This window comes from Cucurbita pepo, chromosome LG01, assembly GCF_002806865.2.
Source record: "Cucurbita pepo subsp. pepo cultivar mu-cu-16 chromosome LG01, ASM280686v2, whole genome shotgun sequence".
NCBI classification, from domain to species: Eukaryota; Viridiplantae; Streptophyta; class Magnoliopsida; order Cucurbitales; family Cucurbitaceae; genus Cucurbita; species Cucurbita pepo.
Window position 1 is genome coordinate 16625060 of NC_036638.1, and position 26423 is coordinate 16651482.

General features: G+C 36.0%; 3 protein-coding genes across 14 annotated transcripts; 2 read left to right on the forward strand and 1 right to left on the reverse strand.

Annotated features, from left to right (window-relative positions):
• The first annotated feature begins 914 nt into the window (after positions 1-914).
• Positions 915-26077, forward strand: LOC111811604 (zinc finger CCCH domain-containing protein 46-like). The gene is made up of 11 exons (XM_023698537.1): positions 915-927; positions 5331-5335; positions 10716-10721; positions 21288-22032; positions 22515-22685; positions 23363-23548; positions 23630-23709; positions 24587-24826; positions 24916-25033; positions 25437-25598; positions 25685-26077. Exons 3-11 carry the CDS (start codon positions 10718-10720, stop codon positions 25755-25757), a joined length of 1779 nt encoding a protein of 592 aa, XP_023554305.1. The 5' UTR covers positions 915-927; positions 5331-5335; positions 10716-10717; the 3' UTR covers positions 25758-26077.
• LOC111811612 (E3 ubiquitin-protein ligase RING1-like) lies at positions 1619-7506 on the reverse strand. Of its 12 annotated transcripts, XM_023698607.1 has the most exons (5): positions 6272-7506; positions 4613-4658; positions 2896-2968; positions 2470-2541; positions 1619-1883 (listed from the first exon to the last, which is right to left on the reverse strand). In XM_023698607.1, exon 1 carries the CDS (start codon positions 7245-7247, stop codon positions 6294-6296), a length of 954 nt encoding a protein of 317 aa, XP_023554375.1. In that variant the 5' UTR covers positions 7248-7506; the 3' UTR covers positions 1619-1883; positions 2470-2541; positions 2896-2968; positions 4613-4658; positions 6272-6293. The 12 variants fall into 12 exon arrangements, with proteins under 12 accessions (XP_023554375.1, XP_023554392.1, XP_023554385.1 ...); XM_023698624.1 differs by lacking the exon at positions 4613-4658; XM_023698617.1 differs by lacking the exon at positions 2896-2968.
• On the forward strand, positions 9892-13010 carry LOC111811595 (putative pentatricopeptide repeat-containing protein At5g08310, mitochondrial). Its single transcript, XM_023698528.1, is given in 4 exon segments — positions 9892-9948; positions 10040-10123; positions 10125-10259; positions 10262-13010. Coding segments are annotated over 3 exon segments (2637 nt in total). The 5' UTR covers positions 9892-9948; positions 10040-10063; the 3' UTR covers positions 12704-13010.
• Positions 26078-26423: the final 346 nt, after the last annotated feature.

Below are 26423 nucleotides of genomic sequence, written 5' to 3' on the forward strand. Positions count from 1 at the left end.
CACGTAAAAATATTTTTTGATTTCCTTCAAAGTTTTGAAAACGTGTCTATTAGTAAGTGGTTTCCACATCTTTATAAGGAACGAGCAGGTAATGAAAGGGATGGTTGTTTCAAACATAAAGCTCGGGTTTTGACTAATAATAATGATGACAAAAATGTCATATTTTAGCCCAAAAAGTAGAAAAAACAAAAGGACAATTATTTTGGATGAGGGGTAATTCAGTCCATCAATTATTTTCAGATTAGGTTTAAAATTAAAATTGGACCATTATTGCAAAAAAGAGTAATAAATTTGGCATTTTTATTTATTTTTTTAATTTGTTGAGAGAGAAAAAGAGCTGTAAATGCAAATGGGCCCAAGCAGGCCCACTTGGCTTATCTTCTTCCATTTGCTAAGGGTCCCAATGACTGAAATGCCCTTTTCCATATAATTCTCATTTATGAAAAACTTAAAATTGTGGACCAAAAGGAAAAACATTACTTTTTTTTTTAAAATTATATTTGTGGGATATTATATATATATATATATATATATATATATATATATATATATATATATGAATTCATCCAACTATTTTAAATATAAATCTTTAAAATATCTAAATTTGTAAGCATTACACGTCACTGGTGAGATCGTTATGTTAACTATTACCAAATCATGAGGCTCATCTCTTCTCGACCATGTCTAGCTTAGGAACCTCTCGATGTCGTACAACATGGGGTGCATCTATTCTTCTCGTTAATTGGTAAACTAAGTTTACTGTGTTGGATCTCACCTATCACTACACGGTTTCCTTAACTTCCATGTTCTCACCTATCACTACACGGTATCCTTAACTTCCACGTTCTTACCTATCACTACACGGTATCTTTAACTTCCATGATCTAAATAATTTTTAGCGAGTCTACTTCTAGTCTCCAAAACCTAGTCTCATTCCCTTTAATTTTGTAATAGATGTCATCCTACAATATTGTCACTTCATACATTAAAAACTTTATTAAATTCTTGACTCGGTAAGCTTATCACAACTTTTGAATCGGTAATCAAACTTGTTTGACTAAACACCACATGTCTTAATTCAACCATTTAAATAATATTCTTTACCTGTGGCCTTAACATTCTACCTTAAAAACATTAAAAACAATAAATAATAAATAAATAATTTGACTTTTTGCATAAAAGTAAAAAAGTTATACCAAGAAAATAAGTATAAGATATGCTTCATTTTTTTTAATAAATAAAATAAATAGATAAATATTTTTTTTTTCAAAAAGAATATTATAGAATAAAGTATCTAAAGATATTATAATTATCGAGGATCTATTATCTTATCTCATAGAACTAAAAAATGAGAATATATCAATAAAACAAATAAAAAAAACGTGAAAAAATACAATTTAAAATAATATATTGAATTTTTTTGTATAAATTAATGAAAAAGATTGAGATAATATGAAGGTCGCAATCTAACTTTTTTATTTTTTATTTTTGGACTTTAATGAACATAATTATTTACTAGATAATACGGTAATAATTATATATCTCTACTTTCTTTTATATATCATAAAAAATAATAATTGATCCATTATTTTTTAATTTAGATTATAGTATATCATCATTTACTATAAAATACAAATTTAGAAAATTTAATTTCCAGACATATGAGCAAACAATAATCGCTTAATTTGGATGCTAAACAATATTTCTTTAGATATAAGTGAGTCGAAGCAATTATATGATATAAGGCCCACTAGATTACTAAAAAAGTTATGCAATGAGATCTTAACTTTATCGAGAACGTGCAATGAAGGCAAAGACATCCTTTTGTGTCGATAGTCCTTCCCATGTAGAAGAAATAATGACAAACGAGAAGAGATAAACACCTGAAAGAAAGAAACTTTTATTATGAAAGTACAAGGACGGATACTTTTAAGAAAAAAAAACTCTCAAACAGACATAATCTTTGGGTCTTTCGAGAATTCTAAGTCAAAGAATTTCAAGATTATACTAAATTTGAGACTCCTTAGCAAGAATTTTTTTTGCAATGATGAACTATCACATATTTTTACCAAAAACTAAGTGAGAGATCAGACTATCGACCTTTAGAATGATAATAGAACAATTCTCGAAATTGTCTTTTTGAAGCTTTGAAAATCTAGTTTGGTTTTTTCAAAACATACGTAAAAAGCAGGTAATTCAAGAAAAGAACTCGTAAGTGAAAGTAGTAACTAAAAGTCAAAACGATTATTAAACGAGCCTTATAGTTCAATACTCAAACTACAAGGACGAAAACGCTATATGAACCCGATAGTTATCCACATTCACTCTCCATCTTAAACAGAGAGATTTGAGAAACATATTTGTAATTTGTATAGAAACTAAACACATCTATACATAATGCTGTCGGCAGTATGAAACAAAATTTTCAAAAAAAAAGGAAAAAGAAAGAGACAACTAAAAGCCACTGACTTGTTTTTGTGTTTGTTGGAGCTGAAATTCCTTCTAAACGTGTTAGACAACCTCAAAATAAAGCCTCTTTGCCTGAAAACAAGAGATTAAACACAATGGTCAGGAATTGCCAGAATCATGGATGTTCATATCATTAATGTCATAATCTCCACATAATCAACTCTTAACACAAAACTATAGATTATGTTGATAATCACCATATGGGACGCTTGTGTTACGATTGATGTCGAATTTGAACATTATGTTTGGTTTATACAGTGGACAAAGAATTTGGAATTCAAAAGATCAGGATATAACATTATAAAAGATACATCTCATGAACTCATATTTATGCAACTTAGATATATACCTTTTATGGGTAACTTAAACATAACTCTATCGAGTTAAAACATGCTCGACCAAAAGCTTAAAGGTTCAAATTTCTACCTCCACATGTTGAACGAAAGAACAAGTAAGAAGCCTATCTACCAAAAATAGACAGCAATTCAGTAACCTCAACCTGCATAAACCTAACCCATCAGTCAAAAACCTTATAATATACAACCCATGTCCAAATACCCTGTTCTACCATACTCCCCAATAGACTAGTGATGGAGAAACAAAAGAAAATTCATATCATAACGTACGTGTTTCATATGCAAGATCGACATATAAGAAAAGGAAATGACTGAGCATTTCAAGCGAAAACACGCACGCCTACACACATACAAATTAATCCCATCACCAGCTATCACCAGCTCCACAACTCCCAATTTTTCATGTACACACAACTCTAATTATATCGTCTCGGCATGAATTATTTTGAACTTACTTCAAACTACGAAGAAAATTATTCAATTTTGGATTGTCTTCAAATTCTGAGTCACAGAACAAGCATTGGAGTTTAGAAAGATTTAACAAATACCAATCTCTTTTTATCATGTATACTAAATGTCCACATCATAGTTAATAACAAATATTATCTAAATTTTTAGGAAATAAAATGTCACCCTGTCTGTGTCTTATCATCAATATCTTCTCGTCTATGCTTCTCAGATCTTGGTCAATTTAGTAGTTTTATTATGTAATCCAAAATGCTTGGGTGCAACTCAAAATTTAAAAATTAAGATAAATAGAGACCCAAAACCCCAAAAAGCCGACCGCACCAATTCAGTTCAGTAAGTTTAAAGTCGTTGGTTCGGTTCGGTTTGGTTGGTGCTAAGCCAATGTCTAAAAATCTAATAGAAAGCAGTTCTTATAGGTAGCAGAGAGATGCAAGTCCAAGGGAGAATTTGAGAGCACCCATCTCTACTAAAAGGCCAAGCCTTTCTAACCAGGAAGATACCACACTATGCTAGAGCTATGTCCATATATTACTCCTCATGTATTCACTAAAGCCCACGTCCTAATCACATAGTCTCCACTCACAACATTCCCCAATTACATTCACAATTCATTCCTCTCCCTGCACATCCTCTTTCTGTTACACGTTATTCACTCGGTCTCCACCCGAATTTAACCGAACCAACCTAATTATACCCCCTATAAAATGTTGCCAAGACTGTTGTCAGGAACACAAGACATTGACTGTGCGAGGGCTCCTTTTTATCTTTGCAAAGCCACATACATACCAGAAACTTCGAAAGAAAAACTTAGACAGGTACGTTACAAACTCGAACAATTTAGCATTAGTAAAGGCACAAGCTTTCTCAAAAGGAGAGCGAAAAAACTAATATTTCATTTTGACTTTTGAAGCGTAAGCCACTTGCACAAATGCTTTTGAATCAACTCAACAACAAGGGAACTATGATGTTCATTCAAGTTCAATCAAATTAATAGCTCATTCATCTTCATCAGAATAAGAAGACTAACTAGGCAAAATAAGAATAAAAAATCGATCTAAAGCTTGGGCTTACTACGACTCAGTCAGAGGCAACTTTCTAATATCTCGAGCCGTTTTTCCTTTCAGCCAACGAGAAGAAGGACCAAACTATATCTATTGCCACACACTCTTCTTGGGTCAAAGCAAAAGTACAATGTTTTAAAAGAGCTTGAGTTGGACACAAGAGGAATCTATGAAAATACAGTTGTATTTTAATGCAACGTGCTGTTTCTAAAGATGTAGAGGAGATGTTTTCTTCATATTAAAGCGGAAAAGCCATACCTCATGAGTGAGATGTCTTATTTGCAGAGGTGATACGAGCCTGGCACTATAGAAGAGATAAATGAAGCATTTGAACAAATTAACTTTCTTTAACAAAAAAGTCAAAGCTTCCGTTGAGGAAAGATCAAAGAAAACAAAAGATCCTGAGAATAGCAACAGCACAGAAAAGAAGCCATACAAAACACCTAACAAAACAGAAAAGGGCCCCAGTCCAAACGATTGAACAGGTGAATCAATCCAAAAATGATAACAACAAAACACACAGAGAAGATGGAGAACTTCATCCACTATTCATTGATGACTTTTAAGTCAAAGGTAGATAATGAAAGATTCATTGCAATTCAATGCCAAAAGTCAATATTTTCTTTTGTTGCAAATGTAATAGTCTAAGCAGAGGACTCAAAACTCTTGATGCAATCCAAAGGGTGGCCTCAAAGATTTGGCATTGCCATTCCTTTAAGTGGTTACAGAGATGGGTAAGCATGATCAGGAAGGGCCCAAAAATTTCTTTGGGCAAGTCAAGACTTCCAAGTGAAGTTCGGGATATTAGCAGTTCTCTTACTTATCTCTGTCTTTGTAATCACAATACTTCAGTTCTTTTTTGTGGACTTGTTCAAATTCTGATGGGTTGATGTCTTATTTCCCCTACTACTATCTTTTGTAATCTTTGTTTTGTCATAAGAAACTATCTCAGATAGAGGAAGAGCACAACCTAGAGGCTGAGTGTAGAGAAAACCCTCGTCCAAAGCAGCTATAACAGAATGGCATTATAATTTACTATAATCATCAAAAGATTATAATTACAACAGAATTTTTTGTGGATAAAATACCACCAAGAAACTCTGCATCGCACAGAAGATCGTTTAATGAATAAAATTTCATGTTGGCTATCCAGTATTCCAAGCATTTATTCCTTTCATACATCATAGAAACATACCTATTAATCACACGGTACTAGTAATAGCTTGTAGCATCATCCTAAGCATAATACTTGGTTTACATTTTTTACAAATTGATAAGTCCAACACCATAGATTATTTATTTCATCATCTCCATCTCGAATTGAAGCTCTCTCCACAGTACAAATAAGCAAAAGCATTAGATAACCTTTAACAGTGCAGCTCGAGAGCAAAACAACCTTGGGATTTCTTCGAGTGCACAACATCAAATTTATTTAATATGCATTTTTTTAACTGTTTTCACTCTGAGTCTATATCAAATATATTATTGTACAAAGAGTGTTCCATATGAGCAATTACTTCAAAACAGAACAAGAAAAAATACTATGAACTTTTTTCTTTCTCCTTTTTTCGGGGCTAGACAGTTATCATACAAGTTTTCTGTAACGAAACCGTGTGTTCTATTAATCAACTGTCGGATAGGCCCTTCGTTATCTTTCACTCAAGAACCGCCTATGGGGGAGGCTAACGTGAAATAATGAATGCCAACTCTAGAACTGAAGGACACATTATCCCACTTAAGAACGTCCAGCATCTAAGAGCCACTAAATTTGGACAAAGATTCAATATTTGAAAGCTCTTCAATGGAGAGTTAGAGCAAGATTAGTCAAGCAGCAACAATTAATCTAAGACTTGTGAAAGAAACAGCAAAGCAAGAAGCCTGCAAAAGCCAAAACTAAAAGCAAAGAGAGAAAGTTACCGGAACATGTTCAGTATTTATCCTACGGGCTACCCTCTCCTTCACTGTCATTCCCACCACCAGAGCCGCTCCCATCGTTCCGGCCCCCAAATGGCCACCATAGCGGTACTCTAAAGCTCCTCTCAACGCGCTCGCTACTACTTCCACTGTTTCCTGACCCTGGTTCTTCTCCGTTAGATTCATTAGCCTGCACCCGGCGACCACGAGTTCGATTCTCGTAATCAGAATCATCCGTTGCCAACTCAAATCGGCAGACAGGGCATGAATTGTGCAATTCAAGCCAAGGCAAAAGACAATAATCGTGAAATATATGCTTGCAGGGCATCTGCTTAACCTCAATACCTTTTTCAAACCCATCTAAGCAAACAGCACACTGGTTCATTTCCGAATTCAAAAGATCCTCTGTAACAGTCACGTTCTGAAGCTTCTCAATCGCCGATTTCGAGGCCGGCGGAGTTCCGTGTCGGTTCGGATCATTCTCGGCCAACAATTGAATGAGCTGCTCGAGGCCAGGTCCAATGAAGTAATCGCCAACATTTTGAGGCATTGAAACGCCAGAGCGGGAAGGATGACCCTGAATTTCAAACACAACATCCGCACCACTGTCGAAAATTCCCCGTAAATGATTCTGAAGAAAAACAAAGGGATCGAAGGGCTCCGGCTGACCTGACGAATCGGATTGATTCCTATTCCAAAGCTGTGAAGCCGGACTCAAAGTTCTTGAGAATAAACCAGGGTTCTGAAGATCAACGACCGTCGAAGAAGAGAAAGCAAGGGGATTAAAATCACGAAAAGGATCGGGAAGGAAAAATGACCTAGAATCAAGATTGGCATTCGAGCTGAAAGTATCATACTCTTCAAGAAATCCCTCATTGCAAAACGGGCACAAAGGCTCCAAGGAATTGGATACAGCAACAGTAACGTCGCGATCACACTGGTGGCAGAAGAAGGACTTATCGACGGCGGCGGAGGACATTGAGGTAAACCGAAGGAGATTGGCAGAGAAAAAGAGAAGAAAGGAGGATTTATGTTAGAGAATGCGAAGAGACGAAAAGAAGATTGCTGTAACAATGGACAAAGAACGGCGGATTTGTTGTCGTCGTTGTCGTCGTCGGCGTCGTCGACGACTCCATTGGCTGAGGAAGAATCTGTTCTACAGGTAAATCGCTCTTAGATTGAGATTTGTGTACGGACGGCCTAATTCCTTGGCCTCACTGTCTTTCTAACCCGCTCTTCGAATTAACGGTATGTAACCTTGGGCGCGTGTGTATAGACGTCTCCTTGGGCGCGTGGGAATGCATGTAAGCCCTATTTCGACTCGATCAACTATCAGAGAAATTTCAGAAATTTTGGAACTCCAAACATGCCAAAAAGCTAGCTCAGGAAGGCACGTTTCACCAAGTAAGTAACCACATGAACTTTAGGCAAGTAATACTTATAGGGATAGCTAGAACGTGGCATTCTTTACCTAAGGTAGTCAGAAAATGCATGTTTAGAACTTCAGAAGGGCATTTTTGGATGAGTACATGTTGTATGTAATATTATGAAAAAATTACTGTTATGCCCCTAGGTTGAGATTTGTGAGAATGTATTATGCAAAGCTAGAATACGAGTTGGATAATATTGATGAGTATATGATGTAACAAATTACCAATATGCCCCTATAGTGAAATTTGTGATTAATGTTGTATATGTTTTCTGCTGTATTAGAAGGAAGGATGGACTATTGTGATCTGTATTCTGGGTGATTGATGGATGTAATCTCCCCATTGAGCTTAGTTGTTTGTATGTTTGCATGATATTGTATGTTTTAATTCAAGGTGTTTGACTGTGTATTCTTTTTATAAAGCGTATTTATCTGCACAGAGTAAGGGCGTTAGAATTAGGCTGGCTAGACGATGACCTAAAAGTTAGAACGCATCTAGTAGCTTGAGCACCTTAGGATCGTGAGCGACGATTAGAGGGTTTAGGCCTTAGTGCTACCAAACTAAGAAAGATTTCAGGAGTTAGAACAGAGCAGCCTGGAACCAGAAGTCCGCGTTAAGCCACCTAGTCGTCCTAGGAATCTAATAGATCTCCTTAGCTCCTAGATACGACTAAGGTGAAGTTTAAATTATGAATTATGTGCTTAGGTGATCGATAGGAATATCTCCCTAGCAAAGCATACATGAGAGAGCTCTGTTAAGATTATGGTGCTACAGGTAGTGGGGTTTACATGTTGACCCATGTCAATACGTATCTCGTAGACCTTGCACCCTAGGATCGTGAGCGATTAGAGGTTTTGACTCGTGTGCACCAAAAGATTGGTCTAGCCTGATGAACTAGCCCCGAATGTTCTAGAAACAAGAAATGAGATTTAAACCACTTAGACGTCCTTAAGAACCTAGTAAACATCTACTACATCTAAATACGATTAAGCAAGCTTAACATAATTTTGAAACCACTTGAGTTACTATTGAGTGTTGAAATGAGTCAAGCTTGACTCCACGACTTTGTAAACCAGTCTGAGAGAGAGACAAGGGACAACACGAGTAGTTATCAAGATGAGAACTCCTATTATGTGCAGAAACTGGCCAAGGCCCGTAAGCCCGCCTTGAGAGGAGACGAGAGACTACATGAGTAGGCAATGTGAGGAATTACCACTGTGTAGAAACGGGTCAAGACCTGTAAACTTTTCTTGAAATGGGACGAGAGGCTATATGAGTGGGTAACATGATGAACTCCTATTGTATGCAGAAATGAATCAAAGCCCATAAACCCACCTTGAGATGGGCCGTGGGGCTACATGAGTAGAGAACACAAGGAACTACTACTAAATATAAACACGCATTGAGAGGGATCGAGGGACTACATAAGTAGAAAACAAGAAGAACCACTAGTATATGTAGAATAAACCCGCCTTGAGAGGGGACGAGGGACTACATAAGTAGATGATATCAGGAAATGGGTCATCATCTTATATGGTTACAGTTACAAGAATCCTGAACTAGGCCAACTTCTTGGGGACCTAAAAAAAGCTCGTGGTAACTTATTAGGTTAAGGATGGGAAGAAAGCCTATAATTAGGTTGCTTACTAGGTATATCTAAATTGTAACGACCGAGGCCCACCGGTAGCAGATATTGTCCTATTTGGGCTTTCCCGCTTCCCCTCAACGCTTTAAAATGTGTCTGCTAGGGGAAGATTTCCACACTCTTATAAATGGTGGTTTGTTCTCCTCCTCTCCAACCAACGTGGGACATCACATATATACTCACCCCTTCCCTAACGGCTGGTTGAGGCAGAGGAGTGCTCGAGAGCTGTACACGGGTCATTCCAAAACTGTGCACGTGTCTAAGAAAAATAAAACTAAAATTGAANCCTCCTCTCCAACCAACGTGGGACATCACATATATACTCACCCCTTCCCTAACGGCTGGTTGAGGCAGAGGAGTGCTCGAGAGCTGTACAGGGGTCATTCCAAAACTGTGCACGTGTCTAAGAAAAATAAAACTAAAATTGAAAATAAATTAGGCAAAAATTAAATAAAAGTATTTTTTTTATAATTTAACATTTTTAATTTTCTAAATTTTAATTTTTGGACCTATAATATAATCCCATCGATATTCCGGACGCCCATCGCGCCCAAAAACCTCCGGGAGGAAGAAGAATAAGAATATCGCAGGAGTGCAAATTCCAGGTCGTTCCAACAATCTGTGCGTCGCTAAAAGATCGTTTCTCAGTTCATAATCTGCATGATCATCTGAGTTACTTCATCGCAAATTTCGCAGATTTTACTGCGGATCCTTCTCAGAATGAAAGAGCCCACATGGAACAACGCAAAACATTTCTGGAATCCAAGCTTCAGCTTCGTGTAAACGGAATTTGAATATCTAATTTCCGTTCCTATGGCGCTTTCCAGAATCACGTTTGCCAATCAAAGCCTCTGGAAATCGGTCAATTTCACTAATTCTGTTGCTTTTATTTCGGTTATCTTCGGTGAAAATCTCTCTCCTGTTGTTGTTTCTCAATCTTACAGACCAATTTGTTCAGACGCGATCAATGTTCTTCCTTCTCATGACGAATCTCATATCAGTAATAACTTCATTTCCCTCTTTAGCCAACGAAAATTTTCCCCTGATGATCCCGAGCTGAAAATCTTAGCTCCAAGGCTCAACACCCAGATTGTTGAAAATGTATTGAATGGCCTGAGGAATTGGAAGGTTGCTCATATGTTCTTCATTTGGGCTTCGAAACAACATGGTTACAGGCATAATTGCTATACTTTCAATGTCATTGCATCAATCCTATCACATGCTCGACAAAATGCCCCACTGAGAGCCATTGCTACGGATGTTCTTAACTCACGTTGTTCGATGACCCCTGGAGCTTTGGGAATCTTTTTAAGATGTTTGGGAAGCGTGGGGTTGGTTGAGGAAGCTAACTTTTTGTTTGATCAGGTCAGAGTTATGGGTCTCTGTGTTCCAAATAGTTATACTTATAACTGTTTGTTGGAGATTTTGTCTAAAGCAAATGCTATTGATTCCATTGAGAACAGGCTAAGGGAGATGAAATATTATGGGTGCGAAGTGGATAAGTACACATTGACACCAGTTTTGAAGGCTTACTGCAATGCTGGTAAGTTTGACAAAGCTTTAAATGTGTATAATGATATTCATGAGAGAGGGTGGATTGATGGGTATGTCTTTTCTATCTTAGTATTAGCTTTTAGCAAGTGGGGTGAGGTAGATAGAGCAATGGAATTAATAGAAAGAACAGGAGATCAAAATCCTTGGTTGACTGAAAAGACATTCTATGCATTAATTCATGGTTTTGTGAAGGAATCCAGAGAAGATATGGCTATTAAGTTGCTTGAGAAAATGAAGAAACTGGGTTTTCCTCCTGATATTTCAATCTATGATGTGCTAATTGGAGGACTTTGTAAGAAGGGATCATTTGAGAAAGCAATGACTTTGTTTTGGAAGATGAAGTTGCTAGGAATTACGCCTGACATCGAGATACTCGCAAAGCTGATTGCATCTTCTTCTGAAGAAAGAGCTATGATCATGTTACTTGAGGAAAGACCAAAAGATGTGAATGATGAAGGTATGATCTTGCTTTACAATTCTGTGTTGACTTGTTTTGTTAATGTTGGCTCATTAGATAAAGCTTGTTATTTGCTTGGGGTTACGGTGGAAAGCGAGTCTCATTCTGATGATATTCACATTTGTGAACTCCACCAAACTTTTAAGAGTGTAGTTCCTAATACTGCTTCGTTCGGTATCGTAATCGATGGCTTGCTAAAGATGGGTAAGTTGGATATAGCGTTAAGCATGTTTGAAGATATGATTCAACTTGGTTGTAAACGAAACCAATTACTTTATAACAATTTGATTGATGCACTGTGCAAATCAGACAAATTAGAGGAAAGCTATAAGATTCTAAGAGACATGAAGCAATCAGGACTTCAACCTACACATTTTACTCATAATTCAATATTTGGGTGCCTGTGTAGAAGAGAGGATATTGTGGGAGCTACTGAATTACTGAGGGAGATGCGTGGTCACGGACACGAGCCATGGATAAAACATTCTACTCTTCTTGTGAAACAACTGTGCAAAAATGGGCGAGTTAATGAAGCTTGTAATTTTCTTGGAAATATGGTTCGTGAAGGCTTCCTACCTGATATAGTTGCCTACTCTGCTGCCATGGATGGGCTAGTCAAGATTCATGAAGTGGATCGCGCTTTCGAGATGTTCCAAGACATTTGTACTCATGGTTATCAACCCGACGTGGTTGCTTATAATGTATTGATAAACGGGCTCTGTAAATCTGGGAGAGTTAACGAAGCTGAGGATTTTCTGAACAAAATGATAGTGGCAGGCCTTGTTCCTACGGTTGTCACCTATAATCTTCTCATTGATGGATGGTGCAAAAGTGGAGATATTGATCAGGCCATCCGTTGTCTTTCCAGAATGAATGGAGAGAACAGGGAACCAACCATCATCACTTACACAACTTTGATTGATGGATGCTGCAATTCTGGAAGGCCCGATGATGCCGAAATACTTTGGAATGAAATGCAACAAAAAGGGTGCTTCCCGAACAGGATAGCTTACATGGCTATCGTGCATGGTCTTTGTAAGTGCGGAAGGCCCGATGAAGCTCTAGTTTATTACCACAGGATGGAAGAAAAGGAAATGAAACCAGACAGTTATGTCTCTGTTGCATTGATCAATGCTCTCGTGTCGAAACAAAACTTTCCTATGGCTCTTAACATACTAGAGAAGATGGTTGAGACAGGAAAAGTTCCCGATCCAGCTGATAAAAACTATGTAACTATAAGAGATGCAATATTTAAATTGTCTGAAGACGAACGAACTGGCTCGGGAGTTAGATCTCTTATCGAAAAGGGCAGCATTCCGACTATTAGCATTTCAGATCTCAAGAGCTGAAGTTGAAGCCTTTTTTGTTACCTTATCAAAGGGAAATTAGATAGATCTTTTGGTAGCAAAACAAAGGGAAATGTTGATATGTTTGCAAACCGAGCAGCTGGTTTGAGACTTCTATCTCGACTCTGAGTATCGATTTTCCGAACTCCAGGTACCTTCATTTGATAGTAGACATCACATGTTCTGTCATCCTTAAAATAGTTGGATTCATTTAGAACTAAGGTTATTTTCTCTATTTTTGATAACAAAGTTGTGTGCTTCTTTCTAAATAATTTAGTGATTTAGGCTGAAGAGCTGCAAGTTTTCACAATCCTTTATAACTCATAAAATTTGTAGAATCAGAAGATAGCAATATGAACATAAGGGTGTGGAGAGAAAAACGAAACATTCTTTATAAGGGTGTGGAAACCTCTCTCTAGCAGATGCGTTTTAAAATATGGAGAGGAAGCACGGAAAGGAAAGCCCAAAAAAAACAATATCTGCTAGCGGTGTGCCAGCGAGGATGCTGGGCTCTAAAGGCTTAGTTAGGACCACTAGGCACGTGTCATCATGCCCACATGGCTAAGTTAAGGGCATGACTTTGATATCATGTTAAGCACGAATTTCCACAATGGTATGATATTGTCTACTTTGAGAATAAGCTCTCATGATTTCCTTTTGGTTTTCCTAAAAGACCTCATATTAATGGAAATGTATTCCTTACTTATAAATTCATGATCATCCCCTTAATTAGCCAACGTGATGGGACTCCCTTCCAACAATCTTCAACATTGATTATCATTTTCCCATATATACACATATTTGTTTTTCCTTATATACACATATATTTTTATTGCGTAGCCTAATGGATAGAGAAGCAATGCAAGTGGAAAATGTTGAGGAAAAATTGGTGTGTATAATGCACTAGTTTATTTTGTTTTGTTTGTTATTTTANTATGGAGAGGAAGCACGGAAAGGAAAGCCCAAAAAAAACAATATCTGCTAGCGGTGTGCCAGCGAGGATGCTGGGCTCTAAAGGCTTAGTTAGGACCACTAGGCACGTGTCATCATGCCCACATGGCTAAGTTAAGGGCATGACTTTGATATCATGTTAAGCACGAATTTCCACAATGGTATGATATTGTCTACTTTGAGAATAAGCTCTCATGATTTCCTTTTGGTTTTCCTAAAAGACCTCATATTAATGGAAATGTATTCCTTACTTATAAATTCATGATCATCCCCTTAATTAGCCAACGTGATGGGACTCCCTTCCAACAATCTTCAACATTGATTATCATTTTCCCATATATACACATATTTGTTTTTCCTTATATACACATATATTTTTATTGCGTAGCCTAATGGATAGAGAAGCAATGCAAGTGGAAAATGCTGAGGAAAAATTGGTGTATAATGCACTAGTTTATTTTGTTTTGTTTGTTATTTTATTTGAAATTGAACGCTGTTTTTTAACGCTATACTTTTATTTTGGCTTCAAATCCTAAGTTCTCCTTTTCAGATCTAGCAAAGGAATTTAATGGTTCTTTTTTTTTGTCTCTCATCCACTATGCATGTCAAATGATATATGTTTTTGTTAGGATCATGTGACAATGCTAGTAAATATTGTCCCGTTTGGGCTTTTTCTCCTGAGCTTCCCCTAAAGGTTTTAAAACCCGTATATTATGAAGAGGTTTTCACACTTTTCTAAAGAATGTTTCGTTCTCCTCCCAATCAATGTGAGATCTCACAATCCACCCCTTTCACGTGCCTAGTGGCCGCTGCACGTGTCATATGTTGATATGATTCTTATGTTTGATGTTATGATATGTTACGTTGATATGATATGATTTGTTATATAATATGCCTAAATGTGCTCAGTAATGTAGAATGTAAATGTATGTCATATTATAACTGATGAATTATATTATGTTATGAGATGTCAAGTTTGTACTATGACACAAATATGTTTGACAATGAAATGAGGAATTTTACAATACACAACTTCTAAGTGATGTCATGAATGATATGGTTTATGAAAGTTTATGTGTGCATGTTACCTAGTGTAATATGGGAGTTATGAATGAGGTTGTGTCTATGATTTATTTAAAGTGGAAAGTATAGGGATNTTATGTTATGAGATGTCAAGTTTGTACTATGACACAAATATGTTTGACAATGAAATGAGGAATTTTACAATATACAACTTCTAAGTTATGTCATGAATGATATGGTTTATGAAAGTTTATGTGTGCATGTTACCTAGTGTAATATGGGAGTTATGAATGAGGTTGTGTCTATGATTTATTTAAAGTGGAAAGTATAGGGATATCATGCATAATTGTATGTTCACGTGCATCGGGATACTTCCCTGTTATATGAAATGAGATAGAGTTGACCATCATGCTTGGCATGGTACGTGACGGTTGCTGTACCCTAGAGCGTCTAGCTACATCCTAGAGGAGTTAGCTTAACGAGCAGGCCCAGGAGGTGTGCGAGCCCACCTGGTGGACTCACGCTCACCCGTGTGGGTCATGTATAGAGAAGTATTACACATTCAATTTGCTCGGACTGGAGGCCACCTAAGAGAATGTGACATGTTGCATGTGTTTGGATTACATGACCCTGATAATTTAGGTAAAGGCATGGCACCCATATATGATTGATAGTAGGATCGCATCAAAGTTCATGGAACCTACGTAGGGTAGTTACATTTATTATTGGAGCATTATTCTTCTTAATATTTTTTTTAAATGAATATTTGTTCGTAAAGAAGTTATGTCATACATATGGTAGCGACTCTATTTCAATAGAAAATTAGGGTATTAAAAGAATTTGTCACAGGGAAGAAGGCCTCAATAATTGATGGCTATATATAGTTGAAAGCCAAAGGTTGTTTCAAAGCTCACGAAGGCCTTTGGATACTCACCACAAACACCACAAACAGGGAACAGAAGCATCCCAAAGGGTCCAATCAGGATATTATTACCTTTTCTCTTTACATCAGTTTGCAAATATATCGCAGAAAAAGTGATAAAAAGGAACGAAAATGTAAATTGAAAAAGAGAAGAAAAAAAATCTTTGTGATAAAAAGGAGGTGGGGAAGAGGGAGATTCAGTCATCATTTATTTTGGCTTTGTGGAGGGCATCTCTCTTCAAAAGCTGACATTTGAGAAAGCAATGCCCATGCTTTCCCTTCATGTTCCGATTCTCCGTTCCCGACCCGAATTTCTTAATTTAACAATAATTCAAGTAAAGCACGTTTAACTACGAAGTTCTCAGGATTGAGTCACCAAAAAGGAAGGGGTATCTTGTTGGTCTATGTAGTGACTTTCCATTTTTTTTAGTTATCCTATCCTCAGAATCTCTCTATTCATGTACCCCTCTTTACTCGAGTGTCACATGTCCACCAACTTCTGCCTTGGTTCATATCCGAACCATATTTTATTGGGAGATGTACTACTCTGATACTATTTGTAATGACCCATGTCCAAGATTCGAATTAGGATTCGAAATCCGAATTCAACACCTAATGGGCCCCGACATCCCCTACAACATGGTTATCATTACTCACTCCTTGCTTATAAGAGTAAATACTATCCCTACAGATTCACTTCTTGCTTATAAGAGTAAAGACTATCCCTACAGACTAACACGTGTCATTTTAGCATGTTTTGTTCTCACTTGCATGTATCTTAGGAAAATTCCCAGAAGATCACTCAACATATAATTATTTCAAGTAAACTATGCTTATCTATAAGGTACACCTTATTGGTATAGATAGTGACTTTAAATTCTTTTACGTGTTTCTTAGTTATCCTATCCTAAGAATCTCTCTCATTCGGATATGGTCTCGATTCATCACATTAAGATTATGGGATCGAGCACCTTTTAAAAAAGTTATAAGCACTTTAACAAAATTTAGCCAAATTTCATATAAAGTATGGTTTTAAAATATTTTTAAAAAATTTCATGTTTCAAAGTAAATTAGAAAATAAAGAAAATGTTAGTATAATAAACTTTCTTTGAAAAGAAAAAAAAAAAAAAAAAAAAAAAAAAAATAACCCCTAAAACCCTAAACCCCTAAAACCCTAAACCCTAAGAAGCATGTGAGTGAGAACGAAACATACTTAAAAAAACTCATGTTGGTACATGGAGATAATCTTCACTCTTAGAAGCAATGAGTAAGTAACGTGACGATATCATAGATGAATACAAAGATTATCAGGTACCAAATCTGAATTCTAAGCAATAAAATGTTAGGGTTATCATGTATCGAATCTGAATTTTGAAACCTAATAAGTAAGGAGTAAATAACATAATCATGTCGTAGGAGAACGTCAAAGCAATCAGGTGGCGAATCCAAATTTCGAATTCTGGGTATAGATCGTGAAATCGATTAATTTACCTCACAAAATATTTAAGTATTTATTCCCGACATCGATATAAAAAAAAAAAGTTGTTACATTCCTTCAACCATAAGGAATCCAAGCAAAAAGAAGGATCCCATAACTTTATATTATATAAGATTTCTATAATTGAAATAGAATATTTATTTGATTAAATTTAATGGTAATGATTATGTAAGCAATTATTTAATGTGGGACAAGGCAAAAAGGACACTATGGGGTATAGAGAATGAAGCATAAATATAGTGGTGGGGCATTTTCCCACATTAATGTTCCCACACTCATTATCAACTATGCTTTTGTTTCTAATTTGGATTTTGATTGGATACTAATCCAAACAAAATTTTACTTTAACGAATTCGAACCTTTGGTCGAAGATGCATGTTAATTACTGTTGAGTTATATATTTTGTTTTGTGCGTATTCGACGTGTGAGTCTTCACCATGAGCGTGGAATTGGTTGCCCTTTGTCTGCTGTGGCCCGTCAGCCTCATAATTTTAAAATGCGTCTACTAGGGAAAAGTTTACGTACCCTTATAAGGAATGTTTCGTTCCCCTCTCTAACCAATGTGGGATCTCACTGATTTGGCCCGTCAACCTCACGATTTTAAAATGCGTCTACTGGGTAAAAGTTTACGTACCCTTATAAGGAATGTTTTGCTTTGGCCGTCAACCTCACGATTTTAAAATGCGTCTACTGGGTAAAAGTTTACGTACCCTTATAAGGAATGTTTCGTTTCGTTCTCGTCTCTAACCAATGTGAGATCTCATCAACGTGTGAGTCTTCACCATGAGTGGAATTGGTTGCCCTTATCTGCTTTGGTCTATTAGCCTCACGATTTTAAAATGCGTATACTAGGGAAAAGTTTACGTATCTTTATAAGGAATATTTCGTTCCCCTCTCTAACCAATGTGGGATCGCATCAACGTGTGAGTCTTCACCATAGTGTGGAATTGGTTGTCCNTAATAAAATGTTAGGGTTATCATGTATCGAATCTGAATTTTGAAAACTAATAAGTAAGGAGTAAATAACATAATCATGTCGTAGGAGAANCCTTTGTATGCTTTGGCCCGTCAGCCTTACGATTTTAAAATGCGCCTATTGGGTAAAAGTTCACGTACCCTTATAAGAAATGTTTCGTTCCTCTCTCTAACCAATGTGGGATCTCATCAACGTGTGAGTCTTCACCATGAGTGTGGAATTGGTTGTTCTTTGTCTGCTTTGGCCCGTCAGCTTCACGGTTTTATAAAATGCGTATACTAGGAAAAAGTTTACGTACCGTTATAAGAATGTTTCGTTCCCCTCTCTGACTAATGTGGGATCTCACAATTCACTCTCTTAAAGGGTTTGACATCCTTGCTACCACACTGCCTAGTGTCTGGCTATGATACCATTTGTAACAACCCAACCCACCGCTAATAGATATGATCTGTTTTGGCTCGTTACGTAGAATCTCTTAGCTACCGTATGCGAGAGTGAGTTATATTAAATATATATTTTTTAAATTACGAAAAGAAAAAAGAAAATGATAGGGATAATGAAATGTTTGAAATATTTTAATTGGCAGCTATTCACTCATAATCCTAATTATGAGACAATGAATAAACATCCAAATTTTATATATAACAAATTACAATAATAATAAATGAAAAATCCCAAATTGGCGCGTGGACATCACGCCCCAATCAATCAAGTTGGACCTTCTACGACCATTGATTCATAAAATCCAAAATTGTTGTCTTCAGATCTCTCTGTCCTGTTTTTAAAACTTTCTTAAATCGGTGTCAGAGGTTCGAACATACGTCACTTGGTCGTAAGCGATATAAGAACAAATAGACTTAACTCACTTGTTGCTGAGAAATAAGTGTCGCACAATGCAATCCGCTGCCATCAAAGTGCGATGGTGACAATTTCAAAAATATCTTTAAATTTAAAAAAATTTCATTAATGTCATTCAAATTTTTAAAAAGTTAAAAAAGATAAAAGTAATATTAACGTAATTTACTTTTATAAAAAAAATTCTTACTGTCAATATATGGATGAAAATGATTTATTGACACTTCATACAGTATCTCCAAACTTGTTAATGTTACTTTTGAAAATTTATGAGTATTTTTGAAACGTGGTACTAACTGTACAGATATTCTTAAACTTTTAAATAATGTTTAAGGTTGTTTTTGAAGTTATTAAAAAAATTCAAGAATATTTTTATTAATTTAGCCTAGTTTTAACTATAGTTGACTCGTGATTTTACTATTAGAATAATATCAACTCTTAAAAAAAATTTAGCTAGAATTTTCAATTCACGTGTTCATCTCATTCTCAATATTGGTTCCAGTGTCGTAAATATCATATATCTAAACAAACCAGTCTTACGACGTCACTATTCATCCATCATTCTCTCGAATTATATGTAATAAGGTTCAACAATATATAGTAACATATATCTTAAAATTTAACTAAAGTTCGTAAGTTCTTACAAAACGTAATGCATTCAAGCTAATAATCTCCCGAGATTTAAGACAGTAAGATACTAATAATCTCCTGAGATTTAAGACAGTAAGATACTAATAATCTCCCGAGATTTAAGACAGTAAGATACTGAATTAAGCTACGAAGTCTAAAGTTAACTATATCTACGAGATTAATAAGTCTGTGTTTGAAGTGCTGAGTTGCCTAAAATTCTGAAATTGAAATGCTTAATCTATCTTTGGTTTAATTTGTAGTTGATTAAATTTGTTTATGTTTGATTAATTTTTTTAAATTAATGTCTTAATTTAAAATACCATTAAATATTTTTTATATTTTATAAAATTTAAGTATATTTTTTAAATACTATTAAAAATTTAAAAGTATTTTTGAAATAAAATATTATTTTTTTTTCTTAATTTAGCGAAAAATAACTAAAAATTATATATATTTTGATAATTATAAAAGAGATAAATATGAGTATAAAATAAAGTATAAATTTTAATTTTCCGAGAAATTGAAAATTAAAGAAAATATCATGAAATAAGTTTTGCTTATTTATTTATTTATTTATTTTATTTTCCCAATATATTATAGTAAAAAGTAGTTATCATATATGTTAATTTTTTTTTTTAAAAACATAATAATAAAAAAAGACTTTTGGAAACATGTTTTCTTTATTGGAAAACCAAAAATTATTTTAAAAAAAATTATATTTTTCCAAATATCAGTTTTAAAGAAAGATATTCATTGGATATGTGTCAGACATTGGGGGCAACTCAACGTGCCCAATCTGATATCAATTCTTAAAATTAAAAAAAAAAAAAAAAAACCCTAATTTTTTTTTTTTTTTTAATTTTCATATATTGTGAAACCACTTTTTTCCGTACAATAATTGCTATGTGATGAATTGAATCATCGACTTCAAACACTTGATGATCCTTACATTCTTCTATACCCCTACGACCTGATCCTGTTATCTATATGCCTTACTTAATGACCCTAACATTTTCTTGCATCTTCACGACATGTTCGTATTGCTTATAGTTCTTTCAGTATGTGTTTGGTTCTACTCACATACCACCAAATTTCAGAGTTTTTATAGAGGAGAACGAAACATTATTTATAAAAGTATGGAAACTTGTTACTAACAGATGCGTTTTAAAAATTCAAATAAGACAATGTCGGGTTGAAGCGAATAAAAAAACAAGATTCATAGTCAGCATCCCCTGTCCCATCCCACACAGCCAAAAGCACTTGTGTGTGTGTGTGTGGGTGGGTGTGTGGCCTTGTTTCACCAATCCTTGTGTTCACATGGGCAATGGGGGGAGCTTGATAAAAAGGCAGGTACTGTTGGTGTGGCCATGCCCACTAGCTCGTCTCCCAATAAGAAACGCAGCGCCATTACTCTCTTACTCCTTCCCCTTTTTCTTCACTCATTCCCTTTGACTCCCATTATTCTACCCATTTCCAACCCCAAATGAACCTCTGATTCCTCTTCCTCCTCCAAAACCAAGGTACTTTCTTCCTCTGTTCTTCCTCTGTTATGGGTTTTTTCATGGTGGAAACCCAACCTCAATGCATGATTTCTTCTGGGTTTTAGTGAAAGATAAACAAATTTTGTTCTTATGATTGTTTTATGAAGTATTTGTGGGTTTGAAGCTTAATGCTAGAACACCTCTGTTCTTGATCTTGTTCTTGTTTTAAGTACTTAAGCTTCTTTAATTCNATGATTATGAAGCTACAAGAATCGTGTTCTCAAGGGTTCAAAATCTCGACCCTGAAAATGCCTCGAAAATCATGGGCCTCCTCCTCCTTCAAGATCATGGCGAAAAAGAAATGATCCGATTAGCTTTTGGCCCTGAATCTCTAATCCATTCTTTGATTCTCAAGGCCAAAACAGAGCTGAACTTGAACCCATCTTCTTGTTCTTCAAGACCCAGAATCAATCTCCCACCTCTTTCGATTCCAATCCCAAATCCAAACTTTTCAAATCACCCAGATGGAGGAGCTGATTTTGTTGATGAGTTTCAGATTCAAGATCACCTCTGTTTCCTCACCGACGGCTCTGTAAATGAAAACCCAGATTTCTTTTACACTAATCCGGCGGATTTCCCAGCCAGTCCGACCGACGGCGATGTGCTGTACGGCGGGGGTAATTGGGCTGAGGAATCAGGGTTGGGGCTTGGATGGCGGCCGTGTTTGTATTATGCGAGAGGGTTTTGTAAGAATGGAAGTGGGTGTAGGTTTTTTCACTCCGGCGGCGGTGAAGTGAGTTTGATGGCTGATGGCGGCGGTGGAAGGGCGGAAATGGTGGACCACTGTTCTGATAGTCTTCTTCTCCGGTCGAAATCGGGTTTGCCGCAGAGATTGGGAATGGGTTGTTCTGCTAATAGTAACGGTAACTTTTTTCCATATTCGCCGACGGCGGCGTCTGATTTGCTTCTTCAACAACAGCAAAACGAAATGCGAAGGTATCTTATCAATTCTTTTGTTCTTTTTAGCTAAATTAGAATTTGATTCTTCAATTTCAATCAATTTATTTACTTATTTAGCATTAATCTTTGTAGCACGTGTACCGAAACGTTTCTTAATCTTTGTAGACCTAATCCAAAGTTTGAATCTATATTCTTACATATTGAACTAAAACACGAACTTAAGCTTAAGCTTCAATAGTCGAATATGTTCTAGATAAAACTCACTCAGATTTGTCGATTACTTGTTTCCACACCCTTATAAGATCGTTCCCGTCTCCAATCGTGTGAGATCCTACAATCCACCTCCCTTGGTGGTTCAGTGTCCTCGTTGTCACATCTCTAGTGTCTAGCTCTGATATCATTTGTAACAGTCTAGCAATTATGTGCTAGTAACGTGTGTGTTCATTATTTCTATTGTGTAAAGAGCTTAGACATGAAATGGAAAGGATTTTGTTTTTGTGGTGTGAAAATGTATGCAGAGCGGCGGTGGGGTTATCCATGGCGGAGGAATCAGGCAACACAGGGAGATTCCGGCTGGAAAGAACGGATTTTTGCGGCGGAGGAATGGGGAATCCGGCAGCCAGACAAATATATTTGACATTTCCAGCAGACAGCAGTTTCAAAGAGGAGGATGTGTCCAAATATTTCAGGTGCTAATTTGTAGCTTTGTAATGATTGGATTTATGGTTTCAAGTAATCATCGGACTGGTCTGAAACAGCTCAAGTGTTTGGTTTGGGTTGAATTTTTTATTTTTATTTTTATTTTTATTTTTTTTACTTATTTAATCTTTTTAAATTAATAAAAATACCAACTGACTTTTTACTTTTATCTAAAATATTTTTTAATTTTTTAAAGTTATTTTGACAGTAATAAATAATTATAAAAATTTAAAAACATAGACTATTATGAATATTTTTTAAATGTGATACTATCGGTAATAGAATTTTTAAAATTAAAAAAAAAGTAAAAAAAAAAAAAGGTATTTTGAAGTTTTTTAAAAAAATTCAAGGGTATTAATGGTATTTTTTAAACATTTTTAGAAGTACGAGGGTATTTTTGAAACAAAATATTAACGATTTCGATCCAAAACTAACCATAAGAAATTTTTTGAGTACGAAATTTTTTTTGAAAGCTCAGTTTAGGGGTGTTTTTATTAATTTAGTATTTTATTTTTATTAATAATTTAGCTATAAATTAATTTATTTTATTATTGTTATCAAATGGGTATAAATTTTATGAATATTCCATAAAAGAAATTATTTCTAAGATTTAAACTATAAAAATTATTCAACATTTAATTGGAGGGTTGTTTATGTAATTATGCAGCATTTATGGACCAGTTCACGACGTAAGAATCCCATATCAGCAGAAGAGGATGTTTGGCTTTGTGACTTTCGTGTACGCAGATACGGTTAAGCTTATCCTGGCTAAGGGCAACCCTCACTTTGTCTGTGATTCTCGTGTTCTTGTTAAGCCTTATAAGGAGAAGGGCAAAGTCCCTGACAAGTTCAGGTTTTGTTCTTTCCTTTCCTTATTCTGGTTTTGTTCTTTCCCTGAAATCCTTCTTCCATGGCTAACTTAAACCATAATTAGGAAACAACAACAATTGGATAGGGGAGATTTCTCTTCACCAACTGGTCTCGATTCTAGAGACCTTCACGATCTCCATCTCGGTAAGCATCCGATTCTTGAACCGACCGCTCGAGTATAAAGGTTCATAAATTCCCTGTTTCAACCAAATGTTTGCACGGTTATATAATTGTCTTATATTATGTGTTGGATGAAAGTCCCACGTCGGCTAATTTAGGGAATGATCATGAGTTTATAATCAAGGAATACTATCTCCATTGGTACGAGGCATTTTGGGAAGCCCAAAGCAAACCCATGAGAGCTTATGCTCAAAGTGGACAATATCATAGTATCATAGCCATGCCCTAAACTTAGCCATGTCATTAGAATCCTCAAATGTCGAACAAAGTATTGTGAGCCTCGAAGGTATAGTCAAAAAGTGACTAAAGTATCGAACAAATGGTGTACTTTATTCGAGGGGAGGTGTTGGATGAAAGTCCCACGTCGACTAATTTAGGGAATGATCATGGGTTTATAATAAGAAATACTATTTCGATTGGTATGAGGCTTTTTGGGAAGCCCAGAGTAAAGCCATAAGAGCTTATGGCTCAAAGTGGACAATATCATACCATTGTGGAGATCCGTATTCCTAACATTAAGAAGCACAAACACTTCAGTTTGGCTAGCATATCCTTGTTCGACATGTGTTGGACACTCGAACACTCTAATACCCATTGACACGTATTAGTCACTTATTGTCACGATAGGTATGTGTCTGGTATGAGTTGTATAAAGTCAAAATCGAACATTCGTTAGGTTTAGTAGTCATACCAAACACATAGGAACTAGACGTGTTGTATTTGTGTCTTGTATTAGTATCTGTTATTCTGAGTCCTTGCACGAGCCTTGAGTTTCCCGAGTCCTTGCACGCACAATCACGAGCGAAAACACGTTGATAACTTGTTTTGTTTTGTAATATAGGAGCAAGAATGTTTTACAACACTCAAGACATGCTATGGAGGAGGAAACTAGAGGAACAAGCTCTTGAGCTTCAAGCTTTAAGAGTAATGAGTTTGCAACTTTCTGATGTTAAAAAGCCTCACCATCAGCAAACTCCTCTTCCAATTTGCAGCCCAATTCCTTCCCCTACTAACACTCCTAATCCCTTCAATCAAGCCCTTCTTTTCCATTCAATTCCAACCAGCTCACAACTCCTCCAAGGTACATAATGTTCTCTTTGTTGCATTGTCATGTTTGATTATCACTAGTCGGTGTTCGTTCTAGCTCGATAATCCTCTTGTTGTTTGTAGAGAATGGCTCGAACCGCTTACCTGAGGTTCACCTTGAGCCACGAGTGATGATCAATTCAAATTCGACAGCTGATAGTGATAGTAGCAATGACAAGGAAACCGACTTGCAAGAAACTAGGTACTATAAGGTTCTATCTAGTGGTTGTTGATGATCATTTTATGTTCTTTGTTTCGACACTTGATGTGTTTCTTTGTCTTTTTAAGCACTTTTGAAAACGTTTTCAAAATTTGAGCTTAAAAACTAAAAAAAGACGGATCCCATGTCAATTGGAGAGAGAAATGAGTGCCAGCTAGGATGCTGAGTCTTGAAGGTGGGTAGATTGTGAGATCCTGCATCGGTTGGGGAGGAGAACGAAACATTCTTTATAAGGGTGTGAAAATCTCCCCCTAACAGACGTGTTTTAAAAACCTTGAGGGAAAACTCGAAAGGGAAAGACCAAGAGAACAATATCGGCCAGTAGCGGTGAGCTTGGACGGTTACAAACACCGTTTTTTAAAAACTCATTATTGTTTTGTTGCAGTTTGGAGCATAATCTCCCTGACAGTCCCTTCGCCACGGCATCGTACACGCCAAGTGGCATCGAGGTCGACGAATCGGATGCCTCAACCGACAATCATTCTGCAGCTTCATCCTTCGCTTCGACATCAAACCTCGGCGCACCCTTCAAATCCTTCAACTGCCAGTAGGCCACTTTTCCATGTCTTGAGGCTTATGATATTCTAAGCTACCATTTCTTACAGATACTGAGATTAGTACATCAATTTTCAGGTACCCTTCTGGCCATGGAGCCATCGGGTTGTATGCTAGCACGGGCGGACCGACATGTCGAGTCGGGATTTAGCTGATCATGTAAGTTCTTCTACGTTCTTCATTTCTCTTCCCTTAAGTGTCTTAAGAGAGCCCACAGTACGAAGGATCTAAGAAATTACCACAGGAATAGCATTTAAAATAACAGTAAAAAGAGACAGAGACATTGATTGACCTGAAGTTTTGAGTGTTTGGGCACTGTAATTCTCTTACCAATGTAAATTATTAATCTTACAAGGTGAATTCATAAGCCAACATGGTCAAAATTCAGTCATCTTTGTATATGAGAAGTGTTAATGATAAAATTGGATGATATTAGAAATATTGGTAAATTTGATATTAGTAATTGTAATATTTTGAAATTATTAATTCATGTTTATTATCTCTAATTATATTTAATTTATCTCAAAAAAAAAAAAAAAAAAAAAAAAAAATTAAAGGTTAGATTTGAGACGGTTCGAGATTGTTTACAAAATTTGATTTGAACAGGACTGACTTGTTTGTTAATTATAACAATGTCTCACAATGTGTACGGTTGTTAATTAATTTTGTGGTTAATGTAAAGTAAGAGGGAGTAAAATTAAAGTAAAAGATGAAACACTAGGTAGAAAAATGAGAAAAATTTAGGGAGAATGTTTTCACGAGCATCCCGAGAACTAATGTCGGAAAGACTTTGAATTAATAGAGTTCAAATGAAAAA

Coding starts and splice junctions, on each gene's coding strand:
- LOC111811604 (XM_023698537.1), top strand. Junction 22,686..23,362: donor GATGTGTCCAAATATTTCAG/GTGCTAATTTGT, acceptor GTAATTATGCAG/CATTTATGGACCAGTTCACG. Junction 23,710..24,586: donor CCTTCACGATCTCCATCTCG/GTAAGCATCCGA, acceptor TTTGTAATATAG/GAGCAAGAATGTTTTACAAC.
- LOC111811612 (XM_023698597.1), bottom strand. CDS start 7,247: ATGTCCTCCGCCGCCGTCGATAAGTCCTTCTTCTGCCACCAGTGTGAT.